The 20,097-nt window shown below is 36.6% G+C and overlaps 2 protein-coding genes across 3 annotated transcripts in view; one reads left to right on the forward strand and one right to left on the reverse strand.

Moving 5' to 3' along the window:
* The window catches only part of nagpa (N-acetylglucosamine-1-phosphodiester alpha-N-acetylglucosaminidase), a 17,534-nt gene extending 13,219 nt beyond the window's left edge, over window positions 1–4,315 (reverse strand). Inside the window, exons 1-2 of the mRNA XM_079837637.1 lie at window positions 3,909–4,315; window positions 217–699 (exon numbers count right to left, since the gene is read on the reverse strand). Of these exons, the coding sequence (XP_079693763.1) occupies window positions 217–699; window positions 3,909–3,994 (569 nt within the window). The 5' untranslated portion in view covers window positions 3,995–4,315. The remainder of the gene's footprint in view (window positions 1–216; window positions 700–3,908) is intronic.
* On the forward strand, window positions 4,095–19,764 carry ndufaf6 (NADH:ubiquinone oxidoreductase complex assembly factor 6). Of its 2 annotated transcripts, XM_079837638.1 has the most exons (10): window positions 4,331–4,563; window positions 5,841–5,940; window positions 6,106–6,228; window positions 7,368–7,424; window positions 7,623–7,725; window positions 9,432–9,565; window positions 14,472–14,573; window positions 16,559–16,615; window positions 16,718–16,778; window positions 17,983–19,755. In XM_079837638.1, the coding sequence occupies exons 1-10, from the start codon at window positions 4,337–4,339 to the stop codon at window positions 18,159–18,161; spliced, it is 1,143 nt and encodes a 380-aa protein (XP_079693764.1). In that variant the 5' UTR covers window positions 4,331–4,336; the 3' UTR covers window positions 18,162–19,755. The 2 variants fall into 2 exon arrangements, with proteins under 2 accessions (XP_079693765.1, XP_079693764.1); XM_079837639.1 differs by lacking the exon at window positions 16,718–16,778 and having other exon boundaries at window positions 4,095–4,563; window positions 17,983–19,764.
* Window positions 19,765–20,097: the final 333 nt, after the last annotated feature.

Raw genomic sequence — 20,097 nt, forward strand, 5'->3', positions numbered from 1 at the left:
TAGATGACCTATGCCTTTAAGAGTGCAATACAGATATAAAAGCACCGTGTAATTATAGGCAGGTCAAAAGTACACCAGCACCCAACCAGGAAAGACTAGCTCAATGTTCTATTGTTTCTTGGGTCTCCACATGAAAACAAACCCTGTGGTAATGCAAAACATTGAAAGGGCCAGGAAAAAGACTGCAAAAAGCGAGACCTCAGGCTCTGTCCTTACCCAAACACTAGTGTCCCATCCTTTCTGATGCCAAACTGAGCATTTTGAATTCCTCCACTGTTCCTCACCAGTTTCCCATCACTTACGACATTCCCTAAACACTGCCCGGTGTGAGTGCTAAAGTAGCCTCCATTCTGGGCGATGAGGCACTTTCTAGTTTTGGCAGTGAGCTCCACCAGCTCTCTGTGATTCTGCTCGCACCCTCCAGGGCCTCCTGGTTCCAGAATGGACACGGATCTCAGTGGGTCATGCACCTCTGTGATGTGGCCGCTCGCCCATCTGTGAGCGCCAGAGTCATCGGTGATGTCGGAGATGAATATATTCGACTTGAACACTGGAGAGTTAGAGTGTTTGCTTGCTGCCCAGGTTTCGTGGGTTACGTTGCCATGGGCGATGGGCTGACAGTCTCTCACGTGGCGGTGAGAATGAGATGGGCCGTGGGATTTGGTGTAGGGTAACAAGAGGTCATCATCCAAAGAATGTCTGTCAAGCAAATGTGGAAAATGTACATGATTAAATCAGGAATAAAGAGCAAATTGTGTTTGCTAAGCTAGTTAGGTTAACTTGGAGCATATGTGTGTAACTGATTCAGAAAGAACACATCCCCACCCTAGTTGTACAAAGTAGCATGTGGATGTTGTTCGTTGTTTTGCAGCGCAAGCACATTTTCATGTTCCTTTTAAAGAAACTGGCAGTTTTGCATTTTTCTCAGCTTGAACCTAAGACAATGTTATTTGTGGAAAAAATAAAAATCACTTAAGTAAGCCTGGGTTCAGTATGTGGTTGCTGGGATCCTCTTACACTATGCAAATGCAATATGCAAATGAGCTGTAGATTCAGTTGGAGTGAAGTACTGTACTGTATGTGTGTACACAAAGCTTAATGAACCAATAATGCTTTAAAAATAATTATTTTAACAATGTGTTTGAGCAAACGCACACCTTTTGGAGGTGTAAGCTAGAGAGAAAAAAATCTTTATTCTTTGCTTCTAAAGAGTTCAAAAACAGACAACAAGGAATAATGTTGTCAGTTTCAGATTTAGGTAATTTAAAATAGAATGATAAAAACAAAAACTAAAGATTTACAATAATAACATTATGCATATATACATTTTAACACATACACTATATTGGCAAAATATCTGTCTGCCTTTACATGCACATGCAATTTAATGACATCTCATTCTTAATCCGTTTTTAATCCGGGTTTAATATGGAGTTGGCCCACCCTTTGCAGCTATAACAGCTTCAACTCTTCTGGGAAGGCTTTCCACAAGGTTTAGGAGTGTGTTTCTAGAATCGCATTTGTGAGGTCAGGCACTGATGTTGGACGAGAAGGCCTGGCTCACAGTCTCCACTCTAATTCATCTCAAAGGTGTTCTTTCGGGATGAGGTCAGGACTCTGTGCAGGTCAGTCAAGTTCCTCCACACCAAACTCATCCATGTCTTTATGGGCCTTGCTTTGTGCACTGATGCACAGTCATGTTGGAACAAGAAGGGGCCATCCCCAAACTGTTCCCACTAAGTTGGGAGAATTAAATTGTCCAAAATATATTGGTATGCTGAAGCATTAAGAGTTCCTTTCACTGGAACTACGGGGCCAAGCCCAACCCCTGAAAAACAACTCCACGCCATAATCCCCCTCCACCAAACTTTACACTTGGCACAATGCAGTCAGGCAAGCGCTGTTCTCCTGGCAACTGCCAAACCCAGACTTGTCCATCGGAATGCCAGAAAGAGAAGCGTGATTCGTCACTCCAGAGAACATGTCTCCACTGCTCTAGAGTCCAGTGGCGGTGTGCTTTACACCACTGTATCCAACGCTTTGCATAGTTCTTGGTGATGTAAGGCTTGGATGCAGCTGCTCGGCCATGGAAACCCATTTCATGAAGCTCTCTACACACTGTTCTTCAGCTGATCTGAAGGCCACAGAAAGTTTGGAGGTCTGTAGCTATTGACTGCAGAAAGTTGGTGACTTCTGCACACTGTGCGCCTCAGCATGCGCTGACCCCGCTCTGTGATTTTACATGGCCTACCACTTCGTGGCTGAATTGCTGTTGTTCCCAATTGCTTCCACTTTGTAATAATACCACTAACAGTTGACCATAGAATATTTAGTAGTGAGGAAATTTCATGGATGAACTTATTGCACAGGTGGCAACCTATCATGGTACCACGCTTGAATTCACTGAGCTCCTGAGAGCGACCCATTCTTTCACAAATGTTTGTAGAAGCAGTCTACATGCCTAGGTGCTTGATTTTATACACCTTTGGCTATGGAAGTGATTGCAACATCTGAATTCAATGATTTGGAGGGGTGTCCCAATACGTTTGGCAATATAGTGTATATGCAGAATTTGAAAATATCTATAATTTAATTTACCAGAAGTACAGTTTATCATTTATGTTACATTTACACAGATGTTTACAGGCATTTTGTGCATGTTGATCCACAGAGTTGGTATTCCAGTAAGTTAGCTGTAGCGACTTCTTTTCCACAAGTGGCACCAAACGAATTGCAAAAATATGAATGTTTCCGAACAAGCTTCCCAAACATGTTTTCTAAACACCAACCCATTCTGTCATTGGTCAGACTAATACAGCCATTGGCAGCTTTCTCAACATTCTCTGAATGTATTGAATCACGTACAGCATCTTTAAGAAAAGAAGGATATCATTAAACTATTTATAATTTTAACCCTCTTAACCCTCTTTATATTTTACATATTTAAAACTAAAATAATTTTCCAAATTTAGACTGTGTTTTTCCAGAGGCTAGCATATTTTTCCAATTGTTCTCAGCAAGACAAGGTGCTGAGCGTCTATTTCATGCTGAGCTCTGAGCGCTCAACGTTCTTTAGCTGTCTGCGAGAGTTGAATGTCCAACTTTGGGTAAAACGCAGCACTCATCACTGACTTACAGTACAGTCTTAAAGAAAATAAAATTATGGCTAACTTGTAAGACTAGTCTTAGCGGTTTATGCAACTGGCCAGAAGAGCGCTGGCATTTTCAGCTGACTAAAGACGCTTTAGTGGACACACAGCCTTGGTTTTCTATATCTGACCTTTGACCTTTTTTTTAGGATGCCATCTCTTAAAACTTGTAGCACAAGTGGAAATCAACAAGACTTTTCTATCTTGTTTGGTCTCTGAGTTATTGTTTTTACAAAATATGCATCAAAAACGTTACAACACATTTGGATGTAAAATTATATTTTTTTAAAAACTAATTATATATATATATTAGTCTAAAATGAACTCACTAAGGAACCTTGACAGCATGTGACCAAACATGGGTTTAATGTCTCTTTCACTTTCTTGTTGCCAAAAATGTCAAGCACATGGCAGATTTAAATTGTATTAGCTGAAGGGAATGTCATATGATATTACTAAAATTATTATTATTATAATTATTATTGGTTGACTATTATTATTGTATTTTTAAATGCAATTTTCTAAACGTCATTTTTTTTAATAAATGTTAGAGGGCTTTTTTGGAATCAAAAAGGCAAATTGCAAGATGTTTGCAAAATACGTTAAAACGTTACGTTACAAAATACAATAATCCAAGAAGAACATCCTACACAATTATTTTCCATCCCAACCATGCGTTTGGAAACATTATACAACTTCAAGAGTTTTGATCGTCATCACAACTGCACTAACGTAACGTTACATGAGACAAGTCCTTACCGGATGTCTTTGCACTGGCACAAACATACTCCTAGGCATATTAGAAACAAAGAAATCTGATCGAAATTCACAGACGATGTTGCCATAAGACATATGTACAACACATAAAAAATAAAATAAGTTACTATCCCGTTTTCTATCCGCTCGTTTCGATGAAAGGACTTTCATGTGTGTTGGTCATATGATGAGAATCACATGATCAAGCCAACTGATCTTATCTGTCAATCATTTCTTCTCCCTAAGCGCAAACAACTGTGCGAAAATGTTTAATATATTTTTACTGCATCAACAATAATTACATTTATGTTCCATAAAGGTAATATAGTTCACTCTGTAGCATAGCTTAATTTGATCTGGATTTAAACAGATTGTTTACATCGAAGCGGAACGTATTGACCGATGGTTCTTGCGAACAGGGGAGTTGTAATATGACGCACACGCAGGAGGAGGCACAGCTCAAGGATACTGGATGCATGGGGTTTGCTATGGCATCCAGTGTAAACTTAAAGAATGGACTTTTAACCACCAAAAACTCCCTGCACAAAAAGATTCCCTATCCCACATTTATACAGAGGCCAGCAGAGATCAAATGCACAAGGGCATTAACAAATTCGACAGGACATCACAATGAACAGTATTGTATTGATATTGTAAGGTAAGTTATGAGTTATTATTTACTTTAAATATGTTACCTGTATTTTAGACATGTATAAATCGGAGTATTATACCGGTGCCTGTATATGTAGCCTATATGAATATAAATCAGCGTTATTTCTTTCCTTTTGCTCAAGAATAAATAAAAAATAGCATGAACTTTTCTTTAAAAAAAATCGAAATGTCTAGGTGGTGTAACAGTCCAGATATTGAAAAGAAAATAGATTTTTTTTTTAACTTTGTTTTTACAGTATGTAAAGATTTTAGTACTTTTTATCTGTGGGTAACATTAAATTATGTCTAGAAAATGTTATACACATGAATGAAAGATTAAGAACTTGGAAAAATATGCTTTAAGCTCGATTTAAAGTCACCATGAAATCAAAATGGACAATTCCTATTTTTTATGAAATATTGCAGTAGTATTTTAAATGATTTATCGTTGCATATCATTATTTTGCATATGCATGTGCCCTTGTTTCTCTTCTCTTCTCTTCTCTTCTCTTCTCTTCTCTTCTCTTCTCTTCTCTTCTCTTCTCTTCTCTTCTCTTCTCTGAGGATGTGTTTACTGGCGTGAGGGCGGTACAACCTGTCACTTAAATAAGATCACAGCAATAGCAGACAACAGTCAATTAACCATAGACAAAATAGACCAAAAAAGTTTTTTTTCTCGTTCAAGAAGCCATTTAATTCGGAAATCCTTCATTTTTGAAATCCTTATTTGTCATTGACACAATTAAATGTATATGATAATTATGCCAAAAGAAATTTCTGTCTCTAAGGTTTAGTTCCCTCAAAAATGAAAATTCTGTCATTAATTACTCACCCTCATGTCATTTCAAACCCGTAAAACCTTCGTTCATCTTTTTGATGAAATCCAAGAGCTTTCTGACCCCTCCATAGACCGCAATTTAATCACCACTTTCCCAGAAAGGTAGTAAAAACATCTTTAAAATTGTCCATATGACTCCAGTGGTTCAACCTTAATTTTATAAAGCAACAAATACTTTTTTGTGCGCAAAAAACAAACAAAAATAATGACTTTATTCAACAATTTCTTCTAGTCCGTGTCAGACTCTTACCATGTTGACGTAGTACAGTGTGGCACTTCTAGAACGCCGGCTTATCATTGGCCAAAGCTGTTGACATGAGCACCACGATGCATGTGCACCAGTCATTCTGCCGTAGAACTAGGAAGCGCTCATTTTTGGGAACTAACCCTTTAAGGCTTAGTCAGATTTGTTATCCCAGTGTATAACACTGAACTGTCACCCATAGGAAGAGGGACTATGATGGATTTTTATGTTCATTGCTTCTTCCTGAGGCTGTTCGTCGCTCTGCACTGGCACTGAGGGCGTTCAATGTAGAACTGGCACAGGCATGTATTCCAGCTAATAAGTGCAACAATGTACAATCTTATTTATTTATGTACATTTCTAACTGTGTATTATGGTACAAAACACAAGCCTTGTTGATACATACAAGTGCCTGTAGTAAGAAATGCCTGTATATTATGCTCATATATTTGCTTCTTCTCCTTTAGATTAAGGACTCAGTTTCCCAGAAAACCATTGGTTTAATGCGAATGCAGTTCTGGAAGAGTGCCGTGGAAGACGTTTACAGAGATGATCCTCCAGCCCAGCCCGTCAATGCAGAATTGTGGAGGGTGGGTCTTCCGTCTAACTAGGGATGGAGATAGTTCACCCACATTTTTTAATTCTGTCATCAGCAGCCATATCACCCTGTAGCCCAAGACTGGTTTCCCACTGAAGCTAAGCAGAGCTGAGCCTGGTCAGTACCTGAATGGGAGACCTCCTGGGAAAAACTAGGTTGCTGCTTGGAGAGGTGTTAGTGAGGCCAGCAGTGGGTGCTCACCCTGTGGTCTGTGTGTGTCCTAACGCCCCAGTATAGTGATGGCGACACGATACTGTAACAAGCACCGTCCTTCGGATGAGACGTTAAACTGAGGTCCTGACTCTCTGTGGTCATTAAAAATCCCAGGATGTCCTTCGATAAAGAGTAGGGGTGTAACCTTGGCATCCTGGCCAAATTTGCCCATTGGCCCCTGTCCATCTTGGCCTCCTAATCGTCCCCACATACATATACAATTGGCTTCATCACTCTGTCTCCTCTCCACCATAAGCTGTGGTGGGTGTTCTGGCACAATATGACTGCCGTCGCATCATCCAGGTGGATGCTGCACATTGGTGGTTGATGAGGAGATTCCCCCCTTCTATGTAAAGCACTTTGAGTGCCTAGAAAAGCGCTATATAAATGTAACAAATTAATTATCCTTTACTACGGTTTAAAAGTTTGGGGTCATTACGGTTTTTTTGTGTGTTTTTTTCAAAGTAATTAAGGCCAATTAAGGTTGTATTAAACTAATCAAAAGAGACCATAAAGACATTTATAATTTTACAAAAGATTTCTATTTCAAATTAATGCTTTTTTTTAAACTTTCTATTCATCAAAGAATCCTGAAAAAGTGCATTATAGTTTCCTTTAAAAAATATTAAGCAGCACAACTGTTTTAACATTGATAACAATAAGAAATGTGTATTGAGCACCAAATCAGCATATAAAAAAAATCAGCTTTGCTATCACAAGAACAAATTACATTTTATACATTTATAAATGACATTACATTTCACCCTTGTGTCGTTTCACACTTTTTTTGGTAATTTTTTTTCTGTGTAACAAAATAAAATATTTTGAAAAGTGTGTTCGTGCAAAAACTTTTTCAGGACCCCAATGTTTTTAAAAATATTATGCACTGATATACTATAACTGCTCTTGTGTTCTCAGGCAGTAAGAAAGCACACATTAACAAGGAGGTGGATGTTGAGAATCATATCTGAAAGAGTAAGTAAGTTCTGTCCTAATTTACGAGTAAAGAAAATACTGAAAGTTATCTTAAAATAACTAATTTTAACTCTGACAGCTGCCCGAGAGACATGCATGGCTAATTCTAGACATGAATCTGTCATTCTGTGAGTCGGCACATTATGCAGTCTGTCTGTCCTCTGGCAATTGTATTAAAAACATTCTCTTTTTGAAAAGGAGAAAGACATGGACGACAGAGCGTACAGGAACCTTCAGGAGCTGGAGACTTATGGTGAAAACACACAATCCTCTCTTCTCTACTTGCTGCTGGAGACACTTGGTGAGCAGCCTTTCCTTGATCTATCGCTTAAGGAAAAGTTGTAAAAATGAACACATAATCATTTTGTACCTGACAAATAGGACTTTCTTTCCTCTGTGGAACACTGAAGGAAATGTTAGGTGGAATATTAGGAGCTGACAGCCTGTCACCATTCACATTTGTATAGGAAAAAAGATGCAATAAAAGTGAATGGTGTTTGAGGCTGTCAGTCCCTAACATTCAGCATTTTGCTCTTTACAGTTTTCCATTGCCACCTCAAACCATTTAGAATAATTCTCATTGCTTTATTTTGAAAGGAACTATTATTATTATTAAATTAAGCTGAAAGGCTTATGTTTTTTGGTTTGTGCTCTAGGTTTGCTAATTTAGTTCCAATATACACTACCATTCAAAGGTTTGGGATTGGTAACCAAAAAAAATCCTGTTTTTTAGACCCACAAAGCTGCATTTTTAAAAATCTAAAATATATTAATATTATGAAAAATTATTATTATTTAAAAAAACAAATGTATATATATATTTTAAAACATTTTTTTTTTTAATGTATTTATTTTCATCAGCCATTACTCCCGTCTTTAGAGTCACATGATCCTTCAGAAATCGTTATAATATGCTGATTTGGTGCTCAAGAAACATGTCTAATCATCATCACTGTGAAAAACAGTTGTGCTATACGTTTTTGTTCAGGATTATTTGATGAATACATTCAAAACAATAGTATTTAATTGAATGTAAAAGTCTTTACCGTCACTTTTGATAAATTGAATGGATCCTTGTAGGGATCGACCGATATGGATTTTTTTTTAGTGCCGATATAGATTTTTTTTCATCAGCCTTAGCCGATGACCGATACGGGCTGCCGATTTTCTTGAGCCGATATTTGGAGCCTATACTGCTTTTGCTCCCTCAATTTACATCATAAAAATGACACAATGATCATGATGATAATTTAAAATTTAAAAAAGGAGCATTTATTGAACTAATAAAACATTTTTTTAGCAAATAGTAAAAACAGGTGAGGTAGAACAAGAAAAAAAAAGAGTTCAGTGGTGAAACTAAATTCTGAAAATAAATATTTAAGCATAAATAAAATAATTACACTATTGCACACAGTATCAACAAGCAAGCATCATAATAAAGTGACTGTACTATACTTAAAACTTTTATATTTTTAAAACTATTTACAACCTAGTCATTTAATGCTTAGGTGCACTTAACTTAATCTCTTAAAAAAAATATCGGCGAACGCAGCAGCCTTGTATCGGCCGATGCCGATACATGTAAAAATCGCAAATATCGGCCCGATATATCAGCCGGCCGATATATCGGTCAAACACTAGATCCTTGCTTAATAAAAGTATAAAATCCTTTCCAAAAAAAAAAAAACTTACTGGTCCCAAACCTTTAATGGGTGGTGTAGTTTGTATTGCCCCATCCTTCAATGAAAGCCTTGTATTACAAGATCACAAAACAGTCCACTGAAAATATGATGCATAAACTGAAAATATCAGAGTGAGGACATTTAGTCAGAATATGCTTTTTAGAATGCATAAAAATTCTTATTAATATTAGATTTGTCATTTATATTTTTAAAAATAATAATAAGATAACTTTTTTGAGTAATACAAAAATTGGATATTCACAATTTGACACAAAGTCAAACCTGGTCTCAAAAAGTTGTGTGCTTTGTGCATGTGTTTATGCAGGTGTGAAAAATGTCCATGCAGACCACGCCGCAAGTCACATTGGCAAAGCCCAGGGCATCCTGACCTGCCTGCGGGCAACTCCCTACAACAGCAGCAGACGCAAGGTCTACCTGCCCATGGACATCTGCATGCTGGTTGGTAAATCTGCTGTCACCCTATGATGTGTGTAGCTGGCTGTAATTCCAAGCGTTTCTGACATCAGAGTTACTGTTGTGAAGGACTAGGGACATATACGTGGGTGAAGCTGCCCAGTTCCCTCTTGCCTGCAAAGCTCAATCCCATGGGCTTTGTTTCAGCCATCTGTCGCCATTGCAGCATGAACAGACCATTAGAAATGGGATTTAAAAGATCTTTCCTTTAGTGTAACAAAAGAAAAGAATATCATCTGTCGTTTATCCTCAACTAATCTCAGCTAGAGTCAGTATACAGTATTAAGATCAAGTTGCGTTATGTACAGTAGTGGCCAAAAGTAATGTCTGTAAGAGAATTGGTTTGGGGATTTGTTTTTAAACCAATTAAACCATCAAAATATGAGGAAAGTATTTTATATTTTTAAATATTTTAAATTTAAGAGAAAGAACTAAACACTAAACTTGGCTAAGGTTTTACCTGACAATATTATTTGGCAAAAAATTGGTAAGCTACAGGTTTTATTTTGCTATGTTTCATTGTGTTATCACAAATAAAACAATAGACTCCAAGCACAAAATCTTTGATGTCAACATATGTCAATTTTTCTAGTACGGACATCACTTCTGGCCACTACTGTATATTGTTTTGCTGTGTGATTGTTTTTTCACCAGAAGAGGGCACTGTTGTTTCACGTTAAAATTATGTGAACATAATTTTTTCTGAGGTTTCTGAGTTTATCAAATGTTCACACCTGGCCGACCAACGCGGATTTACAGTATGTCACTTCTCAGACATTCTATGACCCAACAAACACAGATTCAACATGTTCAATCGTTGAAAACAATGCCAACAGGGATAATAATACACTGATCCAACAAGTCTCTGTTGTCATTATTCGCCGCCTGTTGGTGTTGTGTAAATTGGAAGTTAAAACATGATACTTTTAAAATAGATACTTACTACATACTATTTGTTCATTAGTGTTTTGCTACTGCATTACTACTTGTTTGATTGCAGTGCAAGGAAGTTATTTACTAATTGTCTTCACTTATAATTTAAAGCTAACTTTATGAAACTTGTTGAGACAATAATGTATGGAAAAGCTTTTAAACCTTTGATGTCTTTAATAATGTATTGCAAGTGCAATGTTAAATGAAAGGAAATGGCAAGTCTTTGAAGTTTATCTACATTCATTGCAGTTATTTAGAGAATGTTTGCTGAGGTAATTGTAAAAATAAATGTATGTGCAACCTGTTGCGTGCAGTGGTGTTCTGAAACAAGGAGGCAGAGTCCTCACAGTTTTCTTTAATAAATCTAAAATAGATTTCTAAAATAATTACTTAATGTTGTCACATTTTCCAGTTAAATAAACATTACTCTACATTACATCAAAAACCTAATACAATTTTATTTTTATTTTTACAGTACAAAAATGTAATAATTTTTCTATTTATTAAAACCAAATATGAATCTCATCAAGTTAGTGTTTTAAGCATTTTTACATTTATTCCAAAATAATAACTAAAGGCAGTAACAATTTAAACAATAGCGTACAATTGGGCTAACCTCCATGGGGTAAATGGCTCCTTAGATTTTATTTTCCTCTGAACCACTAGATGGCACAAACTTGCCTCAGCACTTTCCAAAACATTTGTTTTTCAAGATGCATGTGGAAATTTGACTGATCTTTGACATGATCGCGGGCAGCAGTACAAAGTTGATTCTGCTCTAATTTGATCTAATATTTGTTTTTAAAAAATGTTGTAGATTTAAATAGCAAATAAGAATCGCTAAAATTATTCAATATATTTTGAGACCAAGGTTCTCAGATTTTCAGTTTTGTTCAAGGTAATTAAAGCAACAGTTTTTCAGTAATGTAAGAATATGCAAAAGTATGGTATTTGGGGTAATATTTAACATGTTAGTTAGCTGACTTTTCCATTTGTTGACATGACATGGTTATTCAGATTGTAAATATCATATATTAAGTTGGGTGTCCACCTTAGAGATAATCACCATACTTATAATGAGACCATCATATTTAAAGGTCCCATTCCGCATGATCCCATTGTTCAAACTTTAGTTAGTGTGTAATGTTGCTGTTAGAGCATAAATAATACCTGTAAAATTATAAAGCTCAAAGTTCAATGCCAAGCGAGATATTTTATTTAACAGAAGTTCCCTTTCAAAGCCTACAGCGAACGGCTGGCTTGGACTACATCCTGGTACTTCCTTCTTTAATTACGTCAGTAGAGCAGTAGAACAGACTAACCTCCGCCCACAAAGAAACGCGAAAAAGGGGGCGCGGTCTTGTTGCTGTCCCACGTGGAGAAGCGGACGTGTCGCGTGGAGAAAAGGAACTGTTGCGTTGAGTGTGTTTATCGCCATGTCGTCGAGACGCTGTTATTTTCATCCAGGAGTCAAATCACCTTTGTTTGGCTTTCCCAGGGACGCTGTAGAGATTATTGAACGCATACATCTCTCCGTTAAGAGGCGTGACCTTTCCAACGTGCGCTAAGCTGCTGTCGAATCATAACACAGGAACCGCTTTCACGTGCGCTAAGCTGTGGTCGAATCACAGCACAGGAACCGCTTGCACAATCAGAACTCGTTACGTATTTCTGAAGGAGGGACTTCATAGAAAGAGGAAATCACCAGCCGTTTTTAGGACAGTGGAAACAGCGGTACACAGATAAGTACATTGTGTGAAAAATACTGTGTTTTTTTACACGCGAAACATGAACACATGTTATATTGCACACTGTAAACACAATCAAAGCTTCAAAAAAACACGAAGAACGGGACCTTTAAAATATGATATTAATCATATCATATAATAAAATATAATTTATTTAAAAAAAAATATTATTACTCTTTCAATGCTTTCAGTCTTTACTTTTTAAAATGATTTAGTTTCTTTATATTTTAATGTATTTTCATATTAACATATTTTAATGACAGCATATTTACTGAACAAACATGAATTATTCTATTTATCAAAATAAACAGAGAATAGTTCAAACTTTGCTAAGGTGATTGTTTTGAACAAGTATTAACTTAGACATTATTAAAAACATTATTTTAGCGAAAGTATTTGTATTAAGACTGTGTGCCTTTTGCCCCATGCATGGTGAGCCTTTTACTCCCCCTCGTCTTTTAAACAAAACTTTTCACACAAAATCTGTTGCTCTATAAATATTCAATACAAACATATTTTTTTCTTCCTTTAGCCTTGTTGTACCCTATATTTTATTTGTGAACTGATGTTTAGCTTTTCTTTTTAATAGTTAGCTTATTTTCGGATCATCAGTTATCAAGCTCAGTAAACACTGGTTACAGGCACAACGATGTACCTTTAATTTCCCCAAGCTGATTGCCCACTAAAAATAACCCAGTCATCATCTTTTCAGGCCATTTCAAGTTAGATTTTGACGTGATATAAAGCGTGATATGGCTGAGTTGGTTACTTAATCAACGCCATCATTTTGTTCATTCAGACTGATTTGCGAACGCGCATGAAAATAGGCAGAATTTATCGCACAAACCAATTATATAAAGCATTGCCTTATCTCAAATTACTTTCATCCATTCATTCTCAATTACCCCCCACCAAACCCACCGCACGCTGGGTCTGTTAAAACTCAATGGACTCAGGGAAGGCAAGAGAGATGCAGACTCCTGCTGTAACTTTACCTGCTGGTGTTGCTATTGGAGTGATTTATACACTTTTTAATGTAACATTTTGAAATATTTGAACTTTTTTTATTATTTGTAATATGGATTTATTTTGTCATCCAATTTTTTGCTCCTTGGCTCCTCGGAGGAAACAATCCTGAGCTTAATGTGTTTGTAAAACAATGCAAGGTGTACTTTTTCTTGTTAGGTAAACTGTGAATACAAGTTTCTGCGTGTCTGCAAGTCATTTCACAGTTTAAGGGCTCTGCGTGATGTAAAACCCCTTGTTCAAGAATCGAATCAGATCAATAATGATAGCCCCTACAATTACACTGCCTGGTGGTTATTCATGATGATGATTCATTTTGCCATACAGCTTTTGTTTGAGGAACAATTGACTTTTAAATTTGATACTAAATTATTGTGTTTATTGATCACTTGCTATCGTGGATTTATTCAGATCACAGTTGAGGCAGTCAAAGGCAAGAAGAATTTAACACTTGTTCATTTATGTCTTCGTTTGAATCATTTTTTCACCAATATTAACAAGTGTAATTTCAGTAAATATTTCTTCTAAAGAAGTCTTGGGATGCTGATTCATAAACACACCACCTCTTTCATATTTTCATCGAGCATACTAATTTGTTCTGCTGTTTAAGAATGTTTGTTGAATGCTGGAAAATCTATAATGAATCTCATGATGAAAACGGAAATGTCTGGGTCGTATTTCACCCCCAAATTTGTGTGAAATTAAGCCTGTATTTAAGACCATGACAGTATTGTGACATTATTTTCATTCTTACTTTCATGAATTTAGCACATCCTTCCTCTCCCAATTTTCAGTAGCCTACTTTAAAGAGAAAAATTATGCCAAAAAAACAATTATTTTAACTCTACAATTGACACCATACATATTTGTGTTGTACTGAAATTGATTTGTTCTAAAAAAAAATTGTAAAAAGATATAATAATAACAATGATTTTTATTACTACAGAGTGAGCGTTTTATTAAAGTAATTCGAATTTTAGGGGAAAATGTGCTTAATATGTGTGCTTCATTTTTAAAGGTTTTTTCTTTTTTGATTTTTGGGGTAGAATATGACAGGTAGGCCTATGTTATTGTGATGGTGCTCAAGCTAAATGGAGGGATAAGGAAAAGATTTGGATATCATCAAGCTCATCTTTCTGTCAGCAGGTTTTACTGATAATGCATTTTCACTGTTTCTCACCCAGCATGGAGCGTCTCAAGAGGACTTCATCCGTGGCAGCAGGGACCAGAACATCAGGGACGTCGTTTATGACATTGCCAGCCAAGCCCATGTCCATCTCCAACACGTAAGCAAAGCCCTTCAGATTAATATCTGTGGTCAGATGGGAGATGCCGACTGTGTTGTGTGTTCTCCATTTGCATACTAACTTCATTAAATTTCACAAGGGATAACACCCCTCCTCCACCAGCAGCTCTTATGACCCTTGATTGTTGCCCTCTCCTCATTACTGAAATTATTAAAAGTTTAGTGTAACCGCAGAGCGTTTCAGGGAATATCCGAGGAAATGCTAATCAGAGATTTTGTCAGATATTGCTCACCCCACTTTGCATAACTTGTCAGGTGGTGTGACTCAAGGTTAGCGCTGACTGAACTCAGTGGTGAAGACCACATTTAAAATACCACAGACAAACAAGCACTAAACTGGAATTTGATCCTTTTAATCTAACTTTTTATGTATTTGCATGAGTCATGTAAACATTAATTGAAAAAAATTTTTTTACATTTTGCATAAATAATAGAATAAGAAACAAGATTTTTTTTTTTTGCTATGTGAAGTCATTTTCATGAAAATTAAGCACATTTCCCCCAATAATTTGCATTATTGAAAGGTATTCAGATGTTTTACTTGCTTTTTGTGTTTGTTATTCCTATTATTATCAATGCTAATTCTCATTACTGTAATACAGTTGTTACGCTCTTCGTTTCAATATTTAGGGGATTTAGGAAAAACGTAACAAGTCGAAAGGAGAGAGCTTCTCATTCCCAGTCCCAGCACTAAAGAGTAAAGACCACCATCAACCACTGAAATCTACAGCAAATTTGTATAAAGAAATTAAAAGTGGAACACAAAAAGGCTTCAGGAGGAGGCATAGCCAAAATAACAAACAAAACAGTGTCTAACTCAATTTTAAATCTAACTTACCTTCCTTAATGGCTTTTATAGCTGGTTTTCTCACCAAGAGAGCCAATGCATGAAGTACTAGCTGGTATCAGCAAATGAGTATCAGGTGCCAGCAATCAGCTCCTATTAGAGCAACAGCACAGAAGAGAAGAAAAAGAAAACACAACATAGAGAAAAATCAAAAACACATAACATAAACTTATAAACCCTCAGTACTTCACATGCATAGTACATTCTAGACTCCATCACAGGCTCTGGAGAGCGTGTCAGCCGCCATATTCTCGGAGCCTTTCTTGTGTCGAATGTCCAAGTTGTATTCTTGCAGAAATAATGACCAACGCATCAAACGCTGGTTTAGGTTACACATGCGAGACAGGAAAACAAGAGGGTTATGGTCAGTGTAAACCACAAGAGGGGTACAACTACCTCCAACATAGACGTCAAAATGCCTGAGTGCCATCACTAATGCCAGAGCTTCCTTCTTGATGGTACTATAGTTTTGTTGAGATTTTGAGAATTTCTTGGAGAAGCAACAGACTGGATGCTCAAGTCTTTTTATACAAATGATAAAATACAATAATTCTTACAAAATAATACAACATTTATTCAGACTTTTAATAGGCTACCATTGAAAATTATTGGAGAACTGTGCTTAATTGTCATGCAAATAAAATCACCAGGCTATAATTCTCTTTAAAGGGATAGTTCACCCAAATATTTAGCTTCCTGCGGACCGCCTTCCGTATTCAACTGTCTTACAAAAACCCATTGATTCGCTTCAGAAGGCCTTTATTAACCCCACGGAGCCATGTGGAACACTTTTATGATGGATGGAGGCATTTGGTCTTCAAATTTTTTTAATATAACTCCGATTATATGCGTCTGAAAGAAGAATGGCATATACACCTAGGATGGCTTGAGGGCGAGTAAATAGTGGGGTAATTTTCATTTTTGGGTGAACGATCCCTTTAAGCAAAATATGTTTTATTTTTTATATTGGGGTGAAGTATGATCTTGACAGGTTTGTTTGACCCAATTTGATTCACAATGAGACTCAGCCAGTAATTAAGAGGTTTTTGTGATATACTATACAGCACAGTTGCGAGAACTTTGATGTCTTGTCATCTCATTACTGCACTGTCTTACAGGCTAGATCATTCAGCGAGAACGTTCCACATGCGGCCATGCCTGTCTTCCTGCAAACGGTGAGTAATTTCATCTCTTTCAGCTTCTCTCCCCTCCCCATGCCTCACTAATGTGTTGTGACACAGAGAAGCTCATGGCTTATCCTCATTCTGCCTTCAAAGAGGCGGAGCCCCATCGTCACACATGACTGCTGCTCCCTGGAGGCACCACTATCATCTCATGGTCTGATTACACATCTTAAGCCTTTTTTTTTTTTGTCTTTTACAGTTATTTTGCTTAAAGGAAGCCGCCTCAGAAGAGCTGAGGGAATAACTCTTAGCGTATTACGAGGGAAACACTCAGTAATTTTCAGTACAATTTCATGTTTTAGCCAGCTGAATGCTTTCTGTGAACTAAATGGCCTGTAAAGCATTTCTATTTCACTTTATGTCTCTGTAATATTCTGCTCTTGCATTCTATTTCCACATTCCTGTGTTTAACTGTCATTCGAATTCTTTAAAGCCGTCCTTTCCCCACAGGCCATCTAGTGACACATTGCGCTCCACTTGCTTTGGCTGGTGTTAACTGTGTGCTCACGCAAGGACTTTACTGTAATATCTGACATTTGAGGAATTTATTTAGTATTTTTGTATTACAGCTGCAAGAAAAGTATGTGAAAACTTCCAGAAATGTTTTAGGACAGGTTAGCATTAACTTAGGAATTCACATAAGTCTTTATATGGTAAACTATGTTGTTCAAAACAAGATTTAAAAAATAAATTAAATACTTTTATTCAGCAAGGATATTTTAAATTGATCAAAAGTGACAGTAAAGACATTTATAATGTTACCAAAAAACTGTTTAAATAAATGCTGTTCTTTTGAACTTCCTATTCATCAAAGAATCCTGAAAAAAAAGTTTAAATTAAGCAGCTTTCAACATTGATAGTGATAAAAGATTGAGTATGAAATCAGCATATTAGAACGATTTCTGAAGGATCATGTGGCACTGAAGATTGGAGTAATGATGCTGAAAATTCAGCTTAAAATGTATTAAAATAGAATACAGTTCTTTTAAATTGTAAATATATTTCACTAATACTGTTTAACAGAATGTTTTGATTAAATAAATGCAGAATTATACGGTAGTGTATGCTCAGGGAAGACCTAAACAAATGTATGCAGAGGTAAATCCGAAGGGTTCACATACTTTTTCCTGCAACTGTATCATTCTCAACCCCACAACATTAAGATCTTTTCAGTTTTCAGAGAGAAAAACTGTGTGATGTCACCACTCTTTACAAAATTTCCAGCTGTATAATTTTTTTGCCATTCATTTTTCTTTATACTTTTACAGTAAATTCTTTCAATAATGTATCGTCCTCCAGGCTTGCGCAAAAGTAATTAAACTAAGAGTTTCTGAGCATCTTTGTGTACTGTCCCAAAGGTTGCTTTGGAGGACTACCTGCAGAGAGTGAGGAAAGTAGATTTCGATGTGTTTCACCCCAGCCTACAGAAGAGGAATCCAATGCTGCCCATTCAGCTGTATTTACGATCATGGAGGAAGATCTATTGATGCGTTTGATCAACACGTCATCTGTCAAACAAGCCAAGCACTTGCAATAAATCATCTAGCTACTCTGTTGACAATTTTTATGTGCTCATGGTCGTTTTCTCTAGATGAAAGGAAAGTGTTTGATTAATAAACAATTAACAAGTTTTACAGAAAATATCCACAACCAATACAGTCAATTACATTCATTTAAAATGTGTTTGAACTCAGCAACAAATAACTGCAAAACACATTTTGAGAGATAATACAAACTGAGATAAATCAAACTGTTTTGAATTTTGAAAGTGTCTGCATAGTGTTTGTGACATGAATTAAAGCAAATATATTCACAACTTGGCCCGTGGACCGGGTTTCATAATAAATACAATTATTTAAGGCATTTGCAGACAAATTGGCAACAATTTTACATATATAGGTAATGGAATGTGTCACTCCTGATAGGCAAGGTCAACCAATTTTGTTTCATGCTGCAAGTGTGACGCAAGGTAGCGTATTTTTAGTGGCACAATCATGAGTTTATTTAGTCATAAAAAATACAGTCTCCCCTCTGCCACAAAAGCTCTCATCTGATTGATAAGAAAACAACTCCTGGCTGTTTGTGACTGCTCTTGAACTGCAGAGAATATTTTGCTGGGAGTGAGGTCCTCTTTTTGCTTTGCCTAAAACAAAATCTGTGGAAGCATTGTGTTTGGTAATGCGTGTGACACTCGTAGCCAAATATTTGCATACTGTAAATAAAAAAAGTAGCTTGCCAAGGCTGGGAGACCAGCTAAGACCAGTTTGGGCTGATTTAAAGGGATTGTTCACCCAAAAATGAAAATTACCCCATGATTTACTCACCCTCGAGTCATCCTATGTATATATGACATTCTTCTTTCAGATGAATACAATCAGAGTTATATTAAAAAATGTCCTGGCATTCCAGCGTATGATGTAGGAAGCTCCGGTGAGAATATTGTAGTTCCCGCGAGAACCAAGTTTTGTTTTGCTCTATCCTCTGCTCTTCCACATTTGCCACGGAACTTACGCTACGCCTGCGTCCTAGGTCATACGCTGGAACGCCAGTCTCATGAACACGGTACGACAGCGGAAGTTAGAGATTACAGTTTGTAAAGTTTTAAAATATGGATATTTTTCTTACACAAACGCATCACACACACCCCTCCCCCATCAACATTTGTGTTTTCTGATGAGTTTAGTTTCAGAATTGTATTTCCATATGTGACATAAGAACAAGGAAAGTACAAAAGCGTTTTGATTATTAACTTAATTAGAAAATATCTATACATAATATGCATTCTAATAGCATGCAGTGTAATGTAAAGTAATGAGCTCCTATCCATGGAGTTTAATTGATTTGGTTTAAAGCACATGCTTTCAAAAGAATGAATCTCCACATACTGTAAAACACAAAAATGTGTCTGGAGCTCATTATTCTACTTCCGCACATAGATAATGAGCACATTTAAAGCTTATTTCTGTTCCCACATCTTATCTAGTCAGCTGGGGGTCAGTGATTAAGTTCTGTCTGTTTGAATAGAGGTGCAGAAATGAAAGGAGACACATTACAAGTATCATCTGGAAAATCTTGCTGAGATATGTCAGGGACAGGGTCACACTGAATACTTATTAATAAAAGTGTGTTGAGACGTTCTGATCCTGACATGGTCTTTTAAGACTGCATGGAGTTCTGCGTTTCCTGCCAATTTAAGTCTTCAGCGTTTAGGCAACCATCACATTTCCCTCTTTTGTGCCACACGAGTGCTATTTTAAAATAATAAAATATAATTTTTGTGCTTCGTTAGTCTAATGTCCATGACATCTATCTAATTCTATATCGGGAAGAAGTAGAAGACGTTGGAGAGGCCTTTTCAGAAAGTTAGATAATGTTCTTACCTTTCATTTGTTTAGGGGGTTTTTTTTCTGGCCAGTGGAGATGTGATGCATTTTGAAAACAGTTTCTAATTGCTGCACTGCACCTCTAAAGTG

This window comes from Gobio gobio, assembly GCF_949357685.1.
Source record: "Gobio gobio genome assembly, chromosome: 15".
Lineage (NCBI taxonomy): Eukaryota > Metazoa > Chordata > Actinopteri > Cypriniformes > Gobionidae > Gobio > Gobio gobio.